This window comes from Cricetulus griseus, chromosome 7 (assembly GCF_003668045.3).
Source record: "Cricetulus griseus strain 17A/GY chromosome 7, alternate assembly CriGri-PICRH-1.0, whole genome shotgun sequence".
Lineage (NCBI taxonomy): Eukaryota > Metazoa > Chordata > Mammalia > Rodentia > Cricetidae > Cricetulus > Cricetulus griseus.
In genome coordinates, this window is record NC_048600.1 from 61,244,372 (window position 1) to 61,269,470 (window position 25,099).

At 41.2% G+C, this 25,099-nt stretch overlaps 1 protein-coding gene across 1 annotated transcript in view; it reads right to left on the reverse strand.

Annotated features, from left to right (window-relative positions):
* The window catches only part of LOC100757092 (T-cell immunoglobulin and mucin domain-containing protein 2), a 39,050-nt gene extending 20,111 nt beyond the window's left edge, over positions 1-18,939 (reverse strand). The window contains exons 1-6 of the mRNA XM_035448102.1: positions 18,891-18,939; positions 15,596-15,928; positions 9,038-9,101; positions 8,853-8,950; positions 6,918-6,988; positions 5,849-5,960 (exon numbers count right to left, since the gene is read on the reverse strand). Of these exons, the coding sequence (XP_035303993.1) occupies positions 5,849-5,960; positions 6,918-6,988; positions 8,853-8,950; positions 9,038-9,101; positions 15,596-15,928; positions 18,891-18,939 (727 nt within the window). The remainder of the gene's footprint in view (positions 1-5,848; positions 5,961-6,917; positions 6,989-8,852; positions 8,951-9,037; positions 9,102-15,595; positions 15,929-18,890) is intronic.
* Positions 18,940-25,099: the final 6,160 nt, after the last annotated feature.

The following is a 25,099-nucleotide window of genomic DNA, read 5'->3' on the forward strand; positions in this document are numbered from 1 at the left end:
AATGGATAAAAGACCTCAACATAAACCCAGCCACACTGAACCTATTAGAGGATAAAGTGGGAAATACCCTTGAATTAATTGGTACAGGAGACCGCTTCCTGAACATAATACCAGTAGCACAGACACTGAGATCAACAATTAATAAATGGGACCTCCTGAAACTGAGAATCTTCTGTAAGGCAAAGGACACAGCATGTCAAAACAGCAGCCCACTGACTGGGAAAAGATATTCACCAACCCCACATCTGACAGAGGGCTGATCTTCAAAATATACAAAGAACTCAAGAAGCTAGTCTCCAAAACACCAAACAATTCGATTAAAAAGAGGAGTACAGAACTAAATAGACAGTTCTCAATAGAGGAATCTAAAATGGCTGAAAGACACATAAGAAAGTGTTCAACATCCTTAGCCATCGGGGAAATTCAAATCAAAACAACTCTGAGATACCATCTTACTCCTGTCAGAATGGCTAAAATCAAAAACACCAATGACAGTTCATGTTGGAGAGGATGTGGAGAAAGGGGGACACCTCTCCACTGCTGGTGGGAGTGACCACTTGTACAGCCACTTTGGAAATCAGTATGGTGACTCCTCAAGAAAATGGGAATGAGTCTACCACAAGATCCAGCAATTCCACTCTTAGGCATATACCCAAAAGAAGCACATCCATACAACACAGACATTGTTCAATGATGTCCATAGCAGCACTAACTGTAATAGGCAGAAACTGGAAGAAGCCTAGATGCCCCTCAACTGAAGAATGGATAGAGAAATTGTGGTACATTTACACAATGGAGTACTACTCAGCAAAAAAAAAAAAAAAAAAAAAAAAAAAAAAAACAATGGAATCTTGAAATTTGCAGGAAAATGGATGGAACTCAAAGAAACCATTCTGAGCGAGGTAACCCAATCACAAAAAAGACAAACATGATATGTACTCACTCATATGTGGATTTTAGACATAGGGTAAGGGATTACCAGCCTACAAGCCACATTGACAGAGAAACTAGTAAACAAGGAGGACCCTAAAAGAGACAAACTTTGTCCTCTGGAGAAGGGAGAAGGTTCACCATCCACTGAGCAAATTGAGAGCATGGGAAGAGGAGGGAGGGAGCTACGAGAATGAGAAGGGAATAAAAGGAAGGATGCAGAGGTCATGAGGGAGCAGAAAGGTTGAGTCAGGTGTAGATTAAAAGAAAGGATATGTGATAGGTAGGGTTTTAGTTGGGGGGTGATAGGGGAGGAAGGGAGGGAGAAGGGAACTGGGATTGCCATGTAATTCAATCTTGTTTGTAATTCAAATAAAAAAAAAAAGAACTTGTCCTGTTGCTCCATAAGGTATCAAAAGATTCACAAAGTTTAAACGTGATGTCAAAATAGGCATGCTGCCACATAGTTTTAATACCAGCACTCAGAATTTGAAGTTAGAGAATCTCTGAAACATTGAGGCCAGCCTGGTCCACATAGGGGAGACCTAGCCAAGCTGAGAGTATACATTGAGACACCATCTCAAAAAGAAAAGAATAACTGCTAGGTATTGTGATGAACCAGTCCATAGCAGATTATAAATAACAGAGTCAATAGTGTCCCAAAATTTCAAAATTGAAAGAAAATTTAATAAAATCCAAAAGACTGAAACATTGATGGCATTTTTAACAAAATTCATCTGGGATATTTCTAATGATTCTCTCACCTGATATTTTTCTATAGTATAGGAAAAACAACAGACACCAACTATATCACAGGGGAAAATGATTATTTTAAAGATGTATCAGACATCATCAAACAAAATAAAAAATAGATTCCAGGTTGTAATAATATGAAAATCATTGAATTGGCTTTAACTCAGCATCTATTACTAAAATATCTGCTAGGGTGGGGACATGCATTCTGGAATATTTTCACTGCTCAAAGTCATTTCAATGGTCACCCATCATTGTGATGTCCACTGTCCACCAAGGTAAGCAAGGACATGATAACAGCAAACAGATGGGGTAAACAGAGAGGTTATCCTATTGTTACTATTGATAACTAGTATTGGAGCCATATATATGACCTGTTTTTCTCTGAGTCCAACATTCACAGAATGGCACTAGTCACTGTGTTCTTCAATTCTAGCATAATTTGGAAATCTAGGTGGGACAAACAGACAGATTTCCAGACCCCTTTATGTCTGTCCTGCATCTCTAGGAAAACTGAATACCAGAGCAGGAATCACAATCTCACAGCCCTGAAGCCATCAGGCAGGAATCAGGAATGAGGCAGGAGAGGCAGGCATGAATGGGCCCATCTAGTGACCTTATCACTCTAGAACACATGCTGATCTTGATAAATATTTCTAGCAAAGCTACAAATCAGTGTAATCATTGCTAAACCCAAGCTTTGATGTGTAATTGCTGCAAATGTAAGAAACAGAAAACACTGTAGTTTAACAACCATTTTTAGAGCAGACAAGAAAGTCCCATTTGGCAAACGCAGAATGCAACTTCTTACTATATGACTTCCCAAGAAACCCCCAATAAGACACATACTTATTTCATAGAACTCTGTAGAGCAGCAGTGGAATGTGGACTAAGATCCAGCATCCCACTCTGCTATGGGCTGAGAGACTCTAATTGGAGTCAGGATTACTCAAACTGAAATAGAAATTATTACCCTCTTGCAACTCTGTTCTTCTCAACAACTGGGCTGACAATGATGATACCAACACAACAGCCTTTTTAACTCTTAGCAAAACCAGTATTTCATTGATTGTGGTAAACTGATCCGCTATCAAAAATGCTTTGTCCTTTTGAAATAAATTTAAATATAAATATGATCTGGAGACAATTATACATTTAGAACTCTGAATGAACCAGTGATAGTCCCAAAGTATGTGCACCTGGAATAGCACTCCTCTCAGGCAGAGCCTGTGTCCTGCTCCCTCCTTGCCCCTTCATTTCTGCATTGTCTCCTCCTAGTACCTAATTCAGGAGCCAGAGGCTGAGCATGGGAACACTGAGCATCAAGTCAGACTGAAGTAGAAATAACACTAATGAACTCAATCCCTTGGTCCACTATTTACATCCCCTAATGTAGGCCTGTGCCAGACTCACCATGGAAAACTCTCCTGACATGAAACACCCATCCTTACCCTATGATCATCCATATAATAACGTATCATATTTCCAGAGTTATGAGAAAGCTTAACAAACTCTAATGGTGGCATTAGAGTCCCTTTCATTTATCTATGAGGGAACTTAACACCTGCATGTTTTCATGATTGGACCCCTTGTGGAGGGGAGAAAAAGTGACAATTCCAAATACAATCAAATAGAAAAACATGAAATGATTGAGTAATACTTCTAAATTCCAGTTGCCCCTCCCACCAGCCCTCACTCTAACTTTTCAATCTTATTTCTCCCTTAATGGTTTTAATAAAGAAGGCAAGAGTCTGTTTCTTACATTAACAATGACTTTATTGACATAAAGTATAAAATGCTCATATTTGAGAGAATTGCTGCAGTGAGTAGAGAAACTGAGACAGTGGTGATGTAACAAATAGGATGATGTGGACAGTGAGTTTGAGTATACACAGCTGAGTGTCACCCTCTCCACCACTGACGGATGAACACACACAGAAAATAGTCCTGGAGCTGTAAAGGGTATTTGAGGGTGGTTGTGCTGTCAAATCCACTTGCTGTTCTTCCAGAATCAGGCAGATGTTCCCTCAGAGGGACACTGTTACTCATTCTGTAGGGTAAAGACTTTCTTCAATTATGTAGAGGTTGACTTCACCTCAAGGGCCCACAAGTTCTGTCTTCTGTAAAGCTCCAATCTAAAAGATGTGGAATGCTACCAACCTGCAGAGAGAGAGAGAGAGAGAGAGAGAGAGAGAGAGAGAGAGAGAGAGAGAGAGAGAGAGAGAGAGAGAGTAAGCTCCCTATGATCACATGGGTGAGTCTATATATGTCAGCCTGTGGAATATTGATTTTGATTGAAAGAAATGGCCCTGGGTATTGCCAATCTATAGACAAATTAAAAAGATTGATAGTGTAACCACTTGGCACAGAGGGGTGTGGAGACACTGGCTAGACCACAGTGCTGTTACACTTCTAGCACCTAAGAAGTCATCTTGCTCTAAATCTTCTCCTCCCTTGAGGCTCTCTCAAACAGGTCACCACCTAACCCTGTCAACCCCAGCATATCCCTAAAAGCCCCTCAAAGGATCTTCCAACTAGCTTATGTGCTCTGTGATTTACTTCTTCAGTTTTTAATAGAATAGGTCCTCAATGAAAGAAATCACTGGGTGAAACAAGAGTGGGTCAGGGCAACTGCTTCAATACTAGCTCCAGGAGTCAAACTTAACAACTCAGTGTCTACTTATGAGAGACTATAATAAAGAGGTCTTCTGTTCCTGTGCTGCCATAAATGCAGAGAAATACAGAATGTAGAATGCATCACTGAGAAGTGAGGGTAACAAGAAAGGGACTCAGTAAATTTTACTTCCTAGAGAATGGGGGCCAAGCATTGGGGAACATAGCAGTTATCCCAGAGTAAATGAGTCTGAGGCAGGAGGATTGTGGGTTCAGCCTGGCCTTGGCTACATAGCAGGGTCAAGGTCAGTCTGCACCACACAGTGAACTCTGTTTCAAATCAGCCAACCAATTGATGAATCAATTAGTAAAGAAATAATTTATATGTCCCTGTTTCAAATTAACCAAGAATTGATGAATTAATTAGTAAGGAAAGATTTATAAGGAAAAGAGCATAGAGAGATATTCTCAAGATTGTTTGTTCAAAAAGAATCAAAACAATCCATTCCAGTTTACCTCAGAGACCCTGACTTCTTTTTCATAAGGTTGTACCCATGGAGAGGACCATGTAGGATTTGGCATCACCCACAAATACTCTGTTCCAGAATTTAGCAGGTGGCTTCCCACCAGGGTCTAATTTGCATCTTCTAAATACATCCCAGCACATTCCACAGTATGATCATGGGAACAAGTGACCCCAAGGGTAGGAAAGGAGAGAACACATCTAAGGTCTTAAAGTGACCTAAAACTGTGAAGCCAATCCAAAAATCTCTGGTGTCTTAGTATTTAATTTTTTTCTGGAAAATGGAATGTTTCCTCTTTAATGGAACCAGCTGAAAAATGAGAGGGTTAGGAAACCAGTGTTGCCAAGCACTGCAGGCTATTTCTGGAAGTCTAGCACTTGGATGTTGGAGGCAGGAGGATCCTGAGGAAGGTCATCAGGAGCTGCCTAGTAAGTGCAATGCCAGCCTGAACTACATGATCACACAGCAAAAAACACAAATACAAAAACCCAAACTAAAAGCAAAAAAAATGTAGACACAAAAATTAAACCAACAAAAAATTGTATTAACTCACAGCATGATATGCTGCGCTTTATTGATATCCATAGGAAGCCTGGCCTTTATGAACAGAAGCAGCAGGGGGAGGTTGGCAGATGGGCAGCACAGGGAGGGAATGGGAATGATGAGGGAGGGAAACCTGGGGTCAGGATCAAGATGTAAAATGAATGAATGAATAAATAAATAAAATGTTTTAACTGAAAAATTATAGTAGTATTAAAGCTCCTTGAGATTTTTCAGATTAGGAATATTTGCAGACATAGTTGCAATGTTGTAAGTTCACTGAGCATAACACTCATCTAATGCCAGAAATAAGCCACAGAGTTCTGTGGGTCCTAACACATTGCTTGGGGAGTAGATGGCTTACCATGTGTATCTTGGATCTGGAGATCGGGAAGGCATGTGAGCTAAAAGCCCCTGTGGCAAGTGTACTTGCTTAAAGGCAGTCAGAGAAACCTGGGTATCCTTCTTTGGGACCGTTGTGAACTTACCCGTGAAAGCCAGGGCAGACACAAACAGCAGCAGCAGCAGGGCAGCAAAGGTGGTGCCAAGAGTGAAACCCTTATTCATTTTCTCCTCTGGATTCAGTGTAGGGATGGATTCCTAAGGAAACAATGAAGAAAACAACAGTGGCAATAAGGAAACAGCAGTAAACACAAGGGGCACCAAGTGAGAGGAACAGAAAACACATGCTGGACCCTAACCTAGACTCTAGTCCTGGAGCTTCATCTTTACCAGCCTGTGGCTAGTCTGGAATATACAGGAAGACCAAGGATCTGAGGTGGTAAAGGCAGCAGAACTCCAAGACAATGTAAAAATCAGTGCCTTTGACCATGGTGGAAACCTGTTCTATGTTAGGTGAGGTGACTACATGGGTAACTACCTCAGTCAAAAATCTAACCACATAATTACTGTGGGCTCATCCATCATGTGTGTGATTTTGTCTGCTTTAATCACCTTCTGGGGTGTTTTGGGAAACAAAATATCCCCCGTGTCTCTACAGAGAATGCTCAATGGGAATGTGAATGAACATCTTGAATTCAAATGTCTTCTGTAAACATCAGACTCCTTATTTTATTTGTATAAGATCTTATTAGTTACATATAGTGTTCTACCTGAATGTTTGCCTACACACCAGAAGAGGGCACCAGTTCTTATTTTAGATGGTTGTGAGCCACCATGTGGTTGCTGGGAATCAAACTCATGACCTCTAGAAGAGCAGCCAGTGCTATTAACCTCTGAGCCATCTCTCCAGGCCCAAGCTCAAACTCTTAATTTCTTCATTTTTAAATACTTACTAATTTACTTATCCACAGTTTTTGAGAGAGGATGTCACTCACTATATAGCCTACGTTGCCTAATGGTCCAGGGTGGCTTCAATTTTTTTGATATTTTGTATTAACTTCCTGTGTCCTGAGAATAAGGAAGATACCACTATATCTGACTCTTTTTTTTTAAACACAAATATATGTGAACTAATTTTACAGACATCTTTAGCTACAAATTGTATCTGAGAAGATGCACAAGTGAGCATGGTTGATTGGGGAAGAATATATTTACAGTGTAATTATTCCAAGAGTTGTTGGAGGATGTCACAGTGGTATTCCAATCTGTCACAGTGGTATTCCAATCTGCTCAACAAGAGGAAAAATTAATTATAAACACAAAAATTTAGATTTTTTTCCACATCTGTAGAAGTTACCCACAAAGTCAATGTGTCTCATACCATGTGAGGTTGGGATTTAATAAGGCAGAAGATTCACTGAACAGCAAGTTTTGAACACTTACACATTCAAAGTATATTTGTAATATCTATTTTATAGCAAGGGATCTATTGTTTCACTCTGTCTATTGTCTGCAAATGAAACACAGAATCCTCTTTCTGCTGATATCAGACATATGTAAGGGTTGTGACGTTCTGACAAGGAGACCTTCACTGCATTTTACAGATGTAGCAGACATCACAAGACTCCATGTTTCCAGTTTTAGCAAATGAAAACCATCTCAGTTGACATAGTACACACAGTGCCCATGCGATGAATAGAAATACTACAGGTCCTCAGGTCATGAGCCCATCCCCTGATAGAGGCTGTAATTAAGTATTAAAAAATTCTGTTAACCTGAGATATCCTTGCATTTATTCAGGGTTTGCAGCTACCTGGGAAAAAGTGGTTTTTCTCACAAAACCTATGCTTGACAAGCCTAGTTATAACCTAGAGGCCTCTGCAAACACAGTGAGCAGCCCAGTCCTTCAGGGTCATTCTGCTTGAAATTACCAAAGGCAATAAAAGAAGGGAAAGAAATAAATATAACACCCAACAGATTATCCTAAAAATAAAAGAAGCTATGTGACTTCTTCTCTCATCAGAATCGAGCCCTACCCCAGGGGATGGACAAGTTTTAAGAAGCTTTGAGAGCCCCTCTTACAGCTTTCTGTTCACTCTTATATGTAGAAGGGTTGGACCTAAACTTGCCTTCAGGATGACAAACTTCTCCCCCACTGTAAGTCAAGGTACTACCCATTAATATTAACTTTACCTATAGGCAATTTGAAATTTGAACTACATGGCCTCATTCAAAAGAATGAGCATGTTAAATCACTTCCTAAAAACTTTGAATTTGATGTGTGTGTGTGTGTGTGTGTGTGTGTGTGTGTGTGTGTGTGTGTGTGTGTGTGTGTTTTATACCTATAAATTACAAATATTGCACTTTTTCATGGTACATGAATATTTTGAAAGATCCTTAAAGTAAACCTTCAGAAGACATCCACTGTCTCTTTAGAGGGTGGTGTCAGGATGCCTTTCCAGTGAGGATGTGAGAACATTACAAACCCTCTCAACATCTGTGTCCTGGAGTCAGAAGAAACAGGTTCCAACTCAAGTGATCAGGGACAGAGTCTGAGCCACCTTCTGTCTTCATTACTCTACCATGAACTTTCTGACTATGTCAGTTCCTGTCATTATAAAATAGGGACAGACCACAGCTATATAGGACATAATTATCTGAGATTTAATCTCTGCATCATAAAGCATGGAGCATGTGTCGTGATGTCCAGGAAACGCTAAATGTTAGCTTCACTGAACCATGGCCTCAGCTGTATGGATCAATTTCAGAATGATGCAAAGGGTCAAGGGTCTCCCTACCATGACTTTAGTTCTCAGTCAGTCCTTAGTTTCTCACCAAAAGTCATGACAAGCAGATCCAGAGTGCCTCCATCCTCATCAGCTATCCTAGATAATGATCCACCTAAGTCTGGCTAGGAGTGAATCCCCTGGGAATCTAAAATAGAAAGATGGTGTCTCTATATCTTCAAGTTCATACAGATCAGAAGGTAAATGTACCTTAAGACTGGAAAACTACAGTCTTTTCGAAGCTGTTGTTGGGACCCAGTTAAGAACTCTTCACCCATTTATACTTCTGATTTTACTCAGTGTCTGTGTATCTTACAGCCACTGATAAGAGGGACACTGGTTCCTGAACCACATTGGCTTTTACCTGGTGTGTGAGTCTCTGTTTGTGCTGGTGTTGTAGGCATAGAGGTAAAGACTCTAGGTGATGTTGTTACAAGTGTGGGTCTTGTTGACATAGTCGTGAGTTTCACTGTAGTTGTGGGCCTTCTTGTAGTTCTGGGTATTTCTGTTGTGAGTCTTCCTGTTGTTGTGGGTCTTCCCGTTTTTGTGGGTTTTCCTGTTGTTGTGGGTCTTGGTATAGTTGTGGGACTTGTTGGAGGACTTGTTGGAATTTCTGGATTTGGAAATCATGATGAAACAAGGATTTGTCAACAAGAAGGGACAAGAGCTTCTGTTGTAGCACCAGTGAGAGGCTGTCCCCAGAGAGGCTCCTCTCCTGAACTTCTGACCTGTGTCATTGACCAAGTAGGACAGGGCAAGGAAGTGCTGTGGGGACAGCTCACCAATAGCAGGCAGCTGCACTGATGACATGGAAATGAGAACATAGCCTGTGCTTCTAAGGACACATTATAAATGACAGCTGTCAGGTCCTCAGATCTCTAAGCATTTGTGTGACTGGTGTGGGGACTTTTGATCTCACTCGTGACCCACTTCATACTCAATTTCCAGACCCTGCATGTTCTCTACAGTGAGTCCCAAGAGGACAGACACACCCTATAGCCCTGCATCTTACCATGCAGATCCCACACAAGCCCCAACACAAATGGGTTTTGAACATTTGGGTAGAGACTGGATATTGTCTTTTATGGTTTCTTCCTATCTTGACAGACAATATGAATACCCCTCATCCAAAAATGTTTGGTTTCAAAATTTAAATCTTTCTTAACAATTCAGAACATTTGCATATAGATACTGTCTTATAAATGATCCTCAAGCATAAACATGGTTGATGTAGCATTCATATGCCTGCAATTTATGTATATATGTTAATTGAAAGTTTATAAACTTATGATAATTCTGCATGTGATAATTTCATGGTGTTGAAATTTCCAGGTGCTTTACCAAGTCCACATTTAAAAGGTTCTAGATTTTGAATCTCTGAAGAGGTAAGATTTTTGGATTAGGCAGGTTGAACCTACAATTCACAAATCAACAGCTTCCAAGGGGCTTTAAGCATCCAAATAGGTCTTAGTATGCTATGTTCCTAGACAGGACCTAAGGCAAAATAGTGTCAGGACTCATACTGTCAGTGTCAGAAGACATAACCTCAATATTACCTGTGCTAACTGCAAAATTAATGCTCAGCAACAAGGAAAAATTGCTCTGAAAACCCTTCTTTATGTGGGATGCATAATCCCTTAATGCAGTGTATGTTTACCTTGAAATAAAGGAAAAACAGTAGTGTTCCTACGATGTATAGGGAAATGGCAGATGCAGAGCAACCCCTTAAATTCTATGCATGAATTTATTCATTTATTTGTGTGATGTCACAAATGCGGATGGATGTCAGGAGTCTGTTCTCTGCTTCCTCCATTTGGTGCCAGGGATTGAACTCAGGTCATCAATCTTATTAGTCAGCACCTCCCACTGAGCCATCTCATTCTCCCTCAAGCCCCTTTCCTATAGAGGGCCAGACAGTTAAGTGTCTTGGGCTCAGTAACTAAAAAACACAGTGTTCAGGAGCAAGCACACATGTCAGTTTGAAAATCACTGCTGACAACATAGCAAGAGTGGGTGTGGCTGTGATGCAATGAAACTATTCACACCAATGAGTGGTTATGTTTATCACCTGGCCTGGGTGGTTTGCTGACCAGTCCAATGTGTGGACAGAGGCCTGAACACAGTACAAACCATCCCTGGAGAGCAGAAATCTCTAGGTGAGAGAAAAGCAAGCATGGGGCAATCTAGTCAGAAGATCACTATAACAGCACAATCAGGAAAGAATCAGCAGCTCAGGAGCTTTGCTCATCTTTCTCTGGGATTTTATTCTCCCAAGTTGATGGGAAAGTCCAAAGGAGCTGATGAGGTTCCTAGGACCACTGGAGAGGAAGCTTGGTGTATTTAAGCCATGAGAAAATGTTGACTTGGTTGTAAAAGATGAAACAGAGTTGTTGGATCACCTATGGAATCACTCTTTAAGCACTGACCGGTTAACAAATATCTAAGCTTCATAAAACCTTCAATTAATGAGTAGAAATTGGTAATTTTATGCTATGATGCCATGCCTATCCCTATTCTGGTGCTGGGAATTTGACCCCAGTGTTTTAGGCAGGAATGTGTGCTAGACTAGTGCCTTCCTAAGCCATAACACACCCCTTATTTGATTAGTGTTTTTGCAGTTCTAGGGACAGAAGCAAAGGCTTCAGGTATGCTAGACCAATTTCTACACATTCCCTAAGAGGGTTTTGTTTTTCTAGTGATCCCTTTCTCTCTCTCGATGTCTCTATGTCTCTCTGTGTTGTGTGTGTAAGGTTTATTCTCATGTGAGTGGGTACCCTTTGATTCCAGAGTTATTTAACTTCAGCCAGGTAAATATATCATTTCACATCTGTGATACACACTGCGAGCCTTATGTCTCTTCCCCAAAGCTGTCTCTATACATCATTCGTTGCACACTCTATGACCATCTTCTTCTGGCTTCCCTAAGTTGCCTCCCAGACATAGTTTTGCAAGGCAGCTCCTTGCCGAATCAGAATGGACCTCACCCTAACAAGGTGTGGTATCACATTCCTGCAAACCCAAATTTAGGAGTTTAAGGAAATAGACAAGAAATTCCAGGTCAAATTGATTTACAGAGCAAGGCCCCGTGTCAAAATTCATAAAAAAATCACAAAACAGGGAGCCAGAATAATGGTTCAATGGGTAGAGGCACTTGACTTGGAAGACTGGATAGGTGACTTACACTCCTAGAACTCATGTAATTATGTAAAGAGAGAATCAACCCCACAAGTTTGCCCTCTGACAAATTCATCATGGTATGCATATACACTGCATACACATCATTCATTCATAGCAACAGAATAGTAATGTAGTTTTAAAAATCAATTTAAACATGAAAATGAACAAATGGATGAATAACAAGGTCTAGAAGCTGAGAGATTACAGAAAATGTTCTTAATTTAAAAATGGAGACAGATTATTTCTATGATTGACTTCTGTTGTTTTTGTATACCCTTTAGTAAAACTGTTAGGAATAGCACCAGAAGTCAAGAAATTCTTATGAGTCTTCTCTTTTATTCAATGCAAAGAGATCCTTATATCAATAAGGAGAATGTAAAGCCCAGTGGTCGGTCTTGAAAACACTCCTTTAATCCCATCACTCTGGAGGCAGAGGTAGGTGGGTCACTGCAAATGCAAGGTCAGCCTTTTCTACAGAGCTATTTCCAGGACAGCCAAGGCTACACAGATAAACCCTCTCTAGAAAAAAAAAATAAAGGAAGGAAGGAAGGAAGGAAGGAAGGAAGAAAGAAAATGTAATGCATCCAGATTTGAGGTTTTCATTTTGCTCAGCATCCACCAGTTTTTCCTTTTAATTTTTAAGGTCTTATGACCTCTCTGTTCATTGTATCTCCTTCTAGATTAAGAAATTAGTAAGTCTCAAATATTTGGGATTACTATGAAATTTTGTGACATAGTATATATATGCTATTCAACTCTGGTTTAAAATATACTCTATATGGTGATAAAAGTTTAAGACTATTAATTACAGGGATAAGCCTTACTTTGTTCCCAATAAGTTTTCAGAGTTAATTTTAAAGCAAAGAACTAGAAACAAAATCCACTCAGATATACCTAATAGATAGTCCTCAAATGCTCAGAGATCTGCAGATTATGACATTTAAAATGTTTAATTAAAAAGCATTTTGTAATAGAGAGACATGTGCCAGCTCCTGGAAGCACTCCTATTTTCTCCAAAGAATATGGATGTACACAGAAGAACCTCCACCAGGAACTGGCTTCAAAAGTGGCAGCACTAGCCAGTGAGCCAACCTGTGTTTCACCTCAACTGCTTCGAAGACCCTCTCCAGACCCTGAACAAATCAGGACACTGGGTAATTGACAGCCTCCAGTTGCCTAAACAAAGTGAACATAGAGGATAGGCAGCCAGCAAGTAAGTCTCTGTCATTTTTAATCATTAACTCATGTAAAGTTTATTCTTCTCAGAATTCTGATGCTGTCTTACGACTAGTAGTTTGGCCAGTGTATCAAAAAATAAGTAAAAGACCCAGAGACTGATATTGGGGTTCAAACTTCAAGCTGAATATCAGAAAAGAATAGCAGCTGGCCACTGGCTTCTTACCTCTACCTCAGAATGAATGCCTGAACCACATAGCTTCAAACTACTGCCTCTCCTGACTAATGAAGAGTGGCTGGAGACTGAATGCCTCATACTGACTAATGAAGACCCTGCTTCCATCTTTTATAACCCTCTAGTTCTGGAATTAAAGGCATGCAATCTGTTATTCTTTTAGACTGATTCAACCTGGAGTACACCTGGGTGGCCTTGGACTCACAAAGATCCATCTATCTCTTAATCCTGAGTTCTGGGATTAAAGATGTGTGCCAACACTGCCTGATCTCATAGCTTGAGGCTGATCTTGCTTTTCTGAATCCTCAGGCCAGATTTTAATAAACCACAAATATCACTACAGTCCAGCTTAACAGCAAGAACCAAGGCTTCAGCTGCCTTCTCACTTCCCTGTAAAATTCAGGTCACAGGCCTCACTCTCCTAGAGCCAATACCAAGTCTAGATACATTTCACCTTGCTACCAGACTCAGAATAAAACTCACAAAACATTTTTAATGTAACTTTTACCATTAATTTGTGTAAAGGACCTTGCTTTATAGTGAATGCTCTCAGTGGCCAGCCACCTGTACCTCCTGGTAAATTAGATAAATGGTGTTTTAAGGTACAAATCTTAAGAGGTGAGGATCTAAGAATGTTTCAGGGTCTAAGAAAGTGAATTAAGGTATGTAAATGTAAGTTATGATATCTGAGGATAAAAAAAAAAGCTTAAATGCTGATGAAACGTGTCCCTGATCTATCTCTTTATGCTATTATTATAGTAAAACTCCAAAAGTTCATAGTCTTAACAGTCATGGATGAAATTCTGATGACTATTAACCAAGCTCTGGCAGAGTACTAAACACCGTACTATCACTATATGAACATGACTATAAGAACAGGATTTTAAATTCCCTCTCACTATAGACTTAAAGGGTACTTTTCATTGTGCTAAAAACATTCTCACAGTTTTCCAGAAAGAAGAAAGAGTGTCAAAGTTTTCAACCAGAATCAATTCTGGCATGAGTACACTGCGGTTTCTGCAGTGTGAGTTTCAGTACTGATTACAAACAATGTCTAAAACCACCTCTAAACTTTGACTTTTCACAAACTCAAGGAAATCTTATAAGTTCCAGGAAGTAAACTTGTATTAACAGCAGAACAGGTGTGATGCATCTCTCCTTCAGTTACCAGGACCCAAGCAGCTAAAGCCTCCCCACCTCTCCCTGGTCTTGACACTCCCTCCCTCACTTACCAGAACATAACTCCCTAAACTTAATGTTATCCTCTGTTCTGCAAACATATCACCAGGCCTGAGACACTGGACAGTTCTAGAGAGCCTGAACAATGGTAAGGCAACCAGCCATTCCAGGATGTGGCCAACTCCCCAGTTCTCGGGTTCCCCAAGATTTCCACACCCCCAGATCAGCAGGAAGTAGTCTGGACAACTTGATGCCTTCATTGTCCTAACCTGCCATACATAACTCTTTTTAATAAACAAAAAGGAGGAATGTTAGCATACACACACACACACACACACACACACACACACACACACACACACACACACACACTACACAGCCTGCCCAGCACACAGGCAGTACCCTGTCTCTATTTCTGTCTGCCTCTCAGTGACTTTCTGGCCCTCACTTTTTCTCTGCTTTCTCTTCCCACAAATCTGCCCTGCACTCCCTTTTCCCCTCCCCTCTCTCTTCCTCCCTTCTTTCCCATTCCTTTCCCCCAATAAAACTCTCCACATTAGCATTGTTTGCATGGCTTGTCCAACTCTCTTCCACCATGGTTTGCACCCAACCTGCCAAGGTCTCTCTCTTGCAAAATCATAACACTCCTGAGAATAGTATTGTGCAGGCTGCTCTCTGAAGAGGGTCCTTGGTCTGCCCTGCCATTCCAGTCTTAGCAGCTCTCCCTCTCTCTCTACCGACCCCCACTCCTACTCTTAATGAATCTCCTGTCCAGGTTGTAAGGAATAGGCCCTCCTTCCCTGGAAGCCCCTGCATACCCCATCAAGTGATGAACCTCATATATTGTATTGTTTCTTTCTAATGCTCTTCCTCCTACCCGGAGGTCTGATCTCCACATTCTCCTTCTAAAGAAGCTATTTGGAGGGAACTGTGTATCAGCATCATTCATGGACTAATGACTGCTGCTCATGTGATCACACTGCAGAGTGACCATGGACTAACCACTGCTCATGTGATCACACTGCAGAGTGACCATGGACTAACCACTGCTCATGTGATCACACTGCAAAGTGTCTTGTAAACAGGTGGTGGAGGGAACACAATTCTATCAGGTCATTTCCATTGTTCGAGCAACGAATTGTATGGCAAGATGTAAGACCTACTCCAAAAGCCCAAGGCAGGGCAGACAGGGAATGGTACTCCTCACCTATACACAAACATATTTATAACAACCTTCAGTTTCCTTCTTAGAGGAAAACAGAAAACACTAGCAAACAGAGGACTAAGTTCACTGTCAAGAAATAAACAACAACAACAACAAAAAAACAAAGAGAGCTTACCTGGCTTAATTTCCAGCGAATACGTCGCATATCTGAAAGATTCAGGGATTTCTACTACACAGCAATATGGACCACTGTCACTCTGAGCAGCATTCTCTATGGTCAAGGACACATTTCCTTCTGAAATAGGCCCCTTTAGCTGGTATCTGCTACTCCTCTGATAGGTGACTCGATATCCATTAGTCCAGATAAGTGTTCTTGCACAATAAAAAAATTTACACTCGCCAAGGCCCCAGCAAGAGTTACTGATTCCAAGATCTGTTGAGTAAATACATGGCAGTGTGACAGGGTCACCCACCACTGCAGTCACTACTACATCAGAATCCACAGCACCTGCCATACAAAATGTGGGAGGGAGAGGAGAATTAGCACCCAACATTTTACTAAATAATTGTTTTAATTTTTTTCCAAAAATTCACTGGGGGGTTTTCTAATGAACCTAATTTAGGGTATTATGAGGCAAGTGCTTGCTCATGAACTAGAGCTCTACCCCTTCTCTATCCCTGGAGTTTTAGTGTGTGTGTGTGTGTGTGTGTGTGTGTGTGTGTGTGTGTCTATGGTTTGGAGAGAATGACAACTTAATATTTGTGGTTCTTGTCATTCAGTTTTCTGAGCCTGGGTCTCAACTTGTAGCCTTGGCTGGCCCTGAACTTGCTGGATAAACCAGGCTGACTTCAAACTCATAGAGCTCCACTGTCTCAACCTCCCCAATCCTATGATTACATGTCCAGTCTTACAGCTTGAATTTGAAGACTGGAAACATTCTTTTGTTAGCATATTTTTCCTCAGCATGATCACTTAGTGGATACATTTTGAATAAAACAGGTATGATATTCACAAGCTTTTCTTTTTCCTTTTTCTTCTTCAGTGTCTACATTTCTTTGGAGACAGGGTCTTTTTATACCTCATCTAGCTCAGAAGCGGGATCCTCCCACCTGACTCCTGGGTGCTGGGATATTAAACACGTGCTACTGAGGCCAGCTCAAATGTTTCATTTCTTAAAATTGAAACTTTCTATTTCAGAAGCTGGGCCTGTAGATAATGCTTATAAAACCAGAACTCACTTGTATTCCCAGCACTTGAAAGGTAGAGAGAGGACCCTGGTGAATTCAAGGCCAAGCTTCAGCTAAGGAATGACTTCAAGAGAGGCCTGGGATTTGGAGACTGTATCAAACAGTCCCTCCTCCTCTCCCACAGTGCTTGGACAACACAATCACTAACTCTTCCCACCTTTCGTAATCAGAGAGCTGAGCTAGGGCTCTGGAATAACTTTGTTGACTTCAAGGCAGAACTTTATTAACTTCAAAGTCAATTTTCAGAAAGGGTTTTGGAAAACCGTCAGGAGCAAGTAAGGCTTATTCTGAATTTTAGAGTACCCTTAATCAACACACAACACCTCCCCCCCCCCACACACACACACGAAGCAAAGTCCCTTCTAATAGGTTTGTGACATTCCAGAACTTGAGCAAGACCCATTTACAATGTAAGACACATAGTAAGAAAATATGCAATCTGGCCCAGTGGTGGTGGTGGTGGTGGTGGTGGTGCACGCCCTTAACCCCAGCACTCGGAAGGCAGATGCAGGCAGATCTCTGTGAATCGAGACTAGCATGGTCTACAGAGCTAGTTCCAGGACAGACCACAGAGAAACCCTGCCTCAAACCACCACCACCACCACCACACCCCTGCAAAAATAAAAAAGGAAATATGCAACCAATAAATTAATGATGTAATTTAAAACCTGAAAAAATTAAATATAATTCTTTTGGGTTGATGGAATAAAATACCTAATACCAATATCTTCCACAGTGGCCTTTAAAGGAACTGTAAGGGCTGAGGTCAGAGCTCAATGATACAGTGCTTGGCTAGCCCATGAGAGACTCTTGTTGGATCCCAACACCAGAAACAAAGGCACAAAACTGATGAACTGTGATACACCCTAACTAGTCACCTATATGCAGGCCTAGGCTGTGAGTTCGGGACATGATCAGAAAAAGCACATTCATAATTGTATAAAATGAAGTCTATTTCCTCCTGGGACAACTCATGACTTGATTTAGCCAAATACTGATGTTGGCTCTTTTCTTTCCCTTTTAATTCTTTTGGGGCCTGACACCCAGCTCCCAAACAAATCATGCAGGGTCTTACTTATGAACGCCCAGCCTTAGATTGGCTTATTTCTAGCCAGATCTTAACTTAAATTACCCCATCTACCTTTTGCCTCTGGGACTTTTCCTTTTCTTGCTTCTGTGCATCTTTCACTCTGACTTGTGGCTGAGTGTGGCTGGGTGGCTGGCCCCTACCTATCTTCCCCCTCTCCTTGTTCTCTTGCTCCTCTTTTTCTCTTTCCTTCTATTCATTCTCTCTACCTGCCAGTCCTAACTTTCCTTCCCCCTCCCTTGTTATTGGCTGTTCACTTCTTTATTTGGCCAATCAGGTATATTAATCAAAGTAGAACAGCTTCACAGGGTTAAAAAAATGCAATATAAAAGACTGCACAACAAAAAGACTGCAACACAGCTTTGTGTCACTAAAAAAAAAATTCCACAGCATCAACAAACATAACACATCTTAAAATACTACTGTACAACAAAGTACCTTTAGGATCACAAATAAAGTAAAATATATGGAATTTGAATTAAATCATAGAAGTATATTTTAGTTCTCACCAGTGATCTCAGCTGTTTCCAGCTAGAGGCAGAATGATCAAAGTTTGAGTTGTTCCTCAACAGCCTATGGAGTTTTGCCACCCTGGACTAACTTAGACCCTGTCTCAAAGACAATTACAATGTTCCTTCTTCCCCCCTATCATAGAATGCTTTGACTTAGAATGGTTTTTAAGTTAAGCATTTGAAAATAGTTTTTAAAAGCAAAAATACTGAAAGAAATGAAGGCTGACTTTGTGCAGCCATCATGCATGGAAAGCTGTATTTAATTCTTTATTAACCTTTGACTATAACTTGCATGCACATGCAATCATACTTACTTGCCCATAGCATCCATGCATGTGCCTTCACCCTTGTCAATAGCATCCATGCATGTGCACACTCACCTTTACTAGTCCATCACATGAATGAATGCATGTGTTCTTACCTCTTGCCTGACATGTTCTAGGGAATCATGTTTGTTTAGCCATATGTTTTCAAATTTATGCTGGTTAAGAAATTTTGTTGGAGCTACAATTTATCCTGATTTCTGCTCACTACATAATCCATAACCAAAAAGGCTGAAGGATTGTCATCACTTCTGCCAACTCTAGAGTCCTCAGCATCCCCCAGCTCATGAATCCACTTACCGGGGAGAAGTAGTAAGAGGCCTGATATGAAGACTTGAGGAAGCATCATGGTGTTGACCTGAAGGACAATGAGAAGACATTCTACTGGCTGTGGCACTCGGCACACTGTATGGGGGCAAATCTTCATTCTATTAATCACACAGGCCTCTCTTTCAGGGACCCTTGTCCTCGAAAACACTATCTTCTTTCCGGGGTCCCTTCCTCACATACAGCCATCAATCTCACTTCTGGTCATGACATAAAGAAGGGAGCAAACAGAAAAAAACTAAAGGCAGGGACAAAAGTGTGTTCTCTTGGTAGAACTCTAAGCAAACACCAACCTTCTAATGGCAAAGATGTGCTTGCCTCCCAGTGAACACTGAGCTTTTTCTACTTAAAACCACATTGTATAGTCCCTAAATCTCAGCAACAACAACAAAAAAACCCACCAACAAGAAGGAAAGAAGGACAGATAGAGAGACTATGAAGCACCTCTCACACTTCCACACACAGTGACTGAGACCACATCTTCCTGGGTGTATCTAGAGACAACCTGAAAAGCACCTGGTACAAATAAAGATCTTCCATGCCCAGATCTCCTCCATGCCTAGATTTCCTCCTAGGTATAACAGCATTAATGTTTGCTCAAATTTTGGAGAATCTGCTGTAAAGGAGACAATCAATGTGATATTTACTCACAGGCACCTAATCCTTTCAGAAACCCTAGGGCCAATATTTTTCAGCCTTTTATACATAGGTGATGTTACCTCTCTTCAGATTCCAGTATGTGGATTTCAACATTGGTTTCTTGATTGGTAAACCATAAAAACATGAGTAAGCCTGCCTAGTAAATCATTTACTCCACTTCTGGTCAGAGGATCCCATGACTTCCTCTCAGAGAGGAGAGTGTGCCATGTTACCACTCTTAAAGTAGTAATTGGTTTCATGAAGCCCTCGTATGTCCCAGAGCTCAGTGTTAACCCTGCTTACCCTGTAATCCAGCCATTTCCCTTAATTTACAGCTCACACTAAAATCATAACACTAGGACTCTGAGCTGGCTCACAGTAAAGAGGGTTGTCTTCTCTTGCAGAGGACCTGAGTACAGCCCCAGCACCATGCTCAGGTGGGCCACACCACCCGTAACTCCAGCTCTAGAGAATCTGACAGTTGAGAAGACTTCAATATCCATATCCATACCCACCTAGCCACACTGTCACAGCATATACACATAATTTATAACAATGATTGTGAAATCAGAAACGCAGATAGATAAAACTACAATATATTCATGTTTACCAAGGAAAACACTGCCACAATAGTAATTTTAACTGATTTCCTATTTATTACATAGCTACAATATGTTATACATGAGTCATGAATTTTTTAATATATCAGTAAATCAAAGATCCCTGGTCTCATGAAGCTTTATTTATGTAGAAAATTAGCATGTTAAGGAAAATTTTAATTCAGGGGCTGGAGAGATGGTTCTGAGATTAAGAGCACTGCCTACTCTTTCAAAGGTCCCAAGTTCAATTCCCAGCCACCACATGGTGGCTCATAACCATCTGTAATGAGATTTGGAGCCCTTAATTTTCTTTCTCTCTCTTTCTTTCTTTCTTTCTTTCTTTCTTTCTTTCTTTCTTTCTTTCTTTCTTTCTCTTTTCTGGTTTTTCCAGACAGAGTTTCTCTGTGTATATTTAGAGGCTGTCCTCGAACTACCTCTTGTAGAGCAGGCTGGTATCAAACTCACAGAGATCTGCCTGCCTCTGACTCCTGAGTGCTGGGATTAAAGGTGTGTGCCACCATTGCCTGACTGATCTGGTGTCCTTTCTTGCCTGCAGGAAATATGCAGGCAGAGCACTGAATATATAATAAATGAATCAAAAAATAAAAAATTAAATTCAGCAGAAAGCTCAGAGAGTTTAAAGGTTTTTTGTTTTTGTTTTGTTTTGTTTTTTGTTTTTGTTTGTTTGAGACAGGGATTTTCTGTAACTTTGGAGCCATCCAGGAACTTTATCTGTGGAACATGGTGGCCACAAACTCATGGAGCCTGCCTGCCTCTGCTTCCAGATTAAAAGTGAGTTTAAAGAATTTACTCTAGTCATGCAGGAGGAGTCCTGTAGACCTACAGCAGTCTTACTAATCTTACCCTTGGAAGAACAAGAGGGAAAAAGACCCAGAAAGAATACAGCAAGTTTCAAGAACTTTAACAGTATGGTAGAGAGGTATGGGTGCAATCTTAAATTGGGATTTTGGGCCTAAATGGACTTCCTATTGCTTTCACAGAGAAGATGGGAGTTGAACAAAGTTGAAGAAGAATTAGCCAACCAGAGATGTGAGGGGAGAAGGAAGAGGGAGGGCAAAGGTACAGATGCATGAGAGTGCCTGTGGCCAGGGAGGGACAGCAATGCAAAGGAGCAAGGGACAGGCCTTGGGACTAAGGAGCTACTCCTTGAGGACTCTCCTTTTTCCAAAGACAGTGCCCTTGTTAGGGTTTAGGAATGTCGGGACCTGGTGCCATCTGTGGACTGCTCTGACTTCCAGGCTGGCAAGCAAGGACACTTTAGGGTCTGTGGCAGGAATTCTGTGTGAAAGAGACAACAGAAAGTAATATGATCAATGAAACCAAGACACTCATGTCAGTTGTCCAGAAGGCAAAGCAAACTGGGCTTTCTGTCCACTGTGTGTCTAAAGAGGATGAGTTACTCAGCCCGAGCCTTACATGGCAGGAGAGACTGTCAGCAGGGAAGGGAGGAGTGGCTATCACTACAAGGTTTGGAGGGGGATATTCTGGGTTTTGGTCATGTTCAATGTGAGATATATTTATACCCATGAAGGAGGAAGTTCTAGGATAAACATACACTTTGGGAGTAACTGGCTTAGAAATGGAATTTGAAAGGGAGAAGCCTGAATTAGGTACTTTGGGGAATGCCTTTACTGAAGCTGTTGAAGTTTTTGTGTGCTGAGGCATGGCCCTGGTGCCTCCTCAGATTGGCCTTCCTTCCAAAGGGCAGCAGAGGAAAGGTACCCACACATAGGCAGAATCAGCCCAAGGAGAAAGAAGAGCAAGGTGAGGAGGGCCTGAAAGTCAAAGACAACCTGGTGGTGATGGAGCACCCGCAGAGGCTGTCGGCTCTGTGAGTTCCAGATCAGCCTTGTCTAAGAGTGAGTTCAGGACTTACTCCATAGTTACTGAGAAACCCTGTCTCAAAAAACTAAGAAGGAAAGGAAGGAAGGAAGGAAGGAAGGAAGGAAGGAAGGAAGGAAGAAAAAAAGAAAAAAAGTCAAGGCCAAACCATGGCAAAGGCACTCGCAATGATCCCAAGTCAGAGCTGTAGAAATCGGGGCTAAGGTTGGTCCAGGGAACCTTGCAACTGCAGGGTCAGTGACTTCCCATGTTGGAGACATCAGTGAAAATGGGTATAAGGAAGATAAAAACAAGGCAATAGCAGGAAACCCAGAACTAAGGGTCTGTGAACTGAAGCTCTCTGTGCAACCGGTGTCTAAGCAGCTGGACAAGGGCTCAAGATCCCTAAAACTGTGACATTGCCAGAGAAGGACATCCAGAGGGACAGAATGCTGATGGCCAGAGTCCAAGTCTTCTCAAAGTATCTTACATCTTTGAATAGCATTATCTACTAAGTTCTGCTCCTAACAATGTATCTTTTATATAAAACTTGTATGCAGGCTAGGTCGGCTTCAGCTAGCTTCACCTACTCTGAGGCTGGGAAGGCAATAAATGCAACATCTGATGGCCACAAATTCTGTGCCTTACAGTAGCCCCTGCCTCCTGTCTCTCCAGGGTGGTTATTTGTTATTATTTTTTTCTTTTATTTAGTTTCTTTTGGAGGTCTTACTGAACCTGGAGCTTGTTCTTTCTCAGGGTGATCTGTCACCTATAGAGACCCTCCTCCTCAGAATGCTGGGAATACAGCATGAGCCAACCCAGTCCACCTCTGTGCTTTGTATAAACACTGACACTTGGCTCATTTCCGGAACTGTCAAAAGTCACATTTGGTCTGGAAGTACAGGGCTGTAGCCCAGCTTCTAGAAGGCTGGGGCCAGAGGATCATGAACTCTATCTAGGCTCCCTGAGTAACTTAGTAAGACCCTGTCTCAAAACAAAAAGTGGGAAGATGAGTTTGGGAGACTGGAGTTCGAGGTGAGTGGCAGAGGCACCCTGGCTTCCATCTCTGTCTCACAGAAAATAGTCACAACAACAACAACAAAAGAGCTAGATATGGTGGCACATGCTTTTACTCCTACAAAATCACAATCTCTGTATGTTCCAGGCCAGCCTGGTCTGCATATTGTTATATACCAGCCAGATACAAATGAATAAATAGATAAATCTGCAATAGAGAAGGAAGTTCATACAGATTTTTTCATTGTGGAGTAATATGTTATAAATAATATTACATAATATTTACAGACACCTGGAGTACCAGACTATTTTTATAGCTTCTTGTTTCTAGTGTTTACTTTGCTTAAGAAGGACTTTAATAGGGGCTGGAAGAGATGGTTTGGGTGTTAAGAGCACATGGCAGCTCCCAATTGTCTATAACTCCAATTCCAGGGGATCTGGCAAAACACCAATGCACATAAAGTAAAAATAAAGTATAATAATTTATTAAAAAGTAGATGGCTTTAATAGCTCATCTATGGAAGTCCATTATTCCATTTAAATGAAGATCCACATTCAAAGAATCCAAAGAACTCCATTGCATGCTAAGTTGCCCTAATGTGTAAAGACTCAACCTGCATTGTCCTATTGTCTTGCACACAATCACTTATCACCCCATATGTCATTTCATATGGTACAGAAATCCAAGGAGCACTTTCTGATTACTTCACTCCAGCAGTAGTCTGCAGAAGACCATACTCACCAGTTAGGTAGGAGAGCCCCAGCTTCCTGTTATAGTCTCTCCTAGTCCTCTGCTTTGATGTACTTCCAAAACTGCCCATAGATAAAGACCAGTCTCTCACAGAATTCCATCCTTGTCTCCTAGTTGCACACTCAAGTATTTGTTAGAAAAGGGAGTCTGTCTGGGTCTACAATCTTTTGCCAGATAGCATCTTCCCACCCACTTAAGGAGACCTCAAGAAAATACTTAAAATAGCACTCAAGAAGAAGAGGAAGGTTGATCTTGTGATTTCAAGGATTCCTGGTGTATATAGGGAGACCTTGTCTCCAAAACAAACAAAAAATACAAAAAACAAAAATGAAATTTGTTGTGGATATCTCTCCAGCATCAGAAATGTGTCCTCACTTGAGTTCAGACTCCAGGCCTGGAGATCATGATGCCTTTAACATGGTTCCTGATAAAGGGAATTCAAATTCCTGAACCATCTTTCTCAAATGACAGATGCATCAACTGAAAGGCACACAGAGGCATAGACTATAACTAGAGCCCAGGGAGGTTCCTGACACAGAGACAGAAGTGAGAGCTGACTAATACACACACTGGTCTGTCATTCAACTACCATTATCATAATCCATGTTCATTTGGAACCTATGTTAATAGTGGAAGAGTCTAAGAAAATGAAGCTAGACTAGAGTGTTTGCTTGCAGAAGTGTAGGCAGAGAGGCTGCCAGCTTCCAAAGCTGAGCGTCTCCATGCCCTGATGTCCCTTTGAGGTGTACTAACTGGCCTATGCAGGCTTCCAGATTTGGGTAGTTGTGCAAGACAGTGTTGTGGGGTATTCACCAGAGAAGACTGTTCCGACATGTGTTTAAGTCAGTAGAAAGTTGGTGTTAGCTGATCTGTGACTATACTGGGTGCTCAGGATCCCAGGGTAGCATGGAGCCTTTATCAATTTGAGTTTTTAAGCATAAAACAATGCTCTGGGTTGACCTGTGCTTCAGTTAACAAGAATGGTTACCCAGAAGTAGAACACCAAAAGCAAAAAAGCAAGATTAGTACATTTAGAGAATTTCCCAGAAGTATATGGATTTTGATGTTTTGAGCCTTAGATTTAGTTTGGTAGGTGTTGTTGTCTACATGCTGAGATTTATAGCCTGAATGTCACATCCATCATGGAGTCAGTTGTGTTAAAGTTTTGGGGTCTACTAAGGTCTGGATCCCTGTTATATTTCTCACTGGTTTTAGTGCATGAGTCTAACTGTGGACTCATCAGGTTTTAAAGAGATGTTGTTGGTTCTGAGAACCAACTTGCAGCCATAGGAGTCAAGAGAATCCCCAAATAGAGTCCTTTCTAAGTTAGTTTT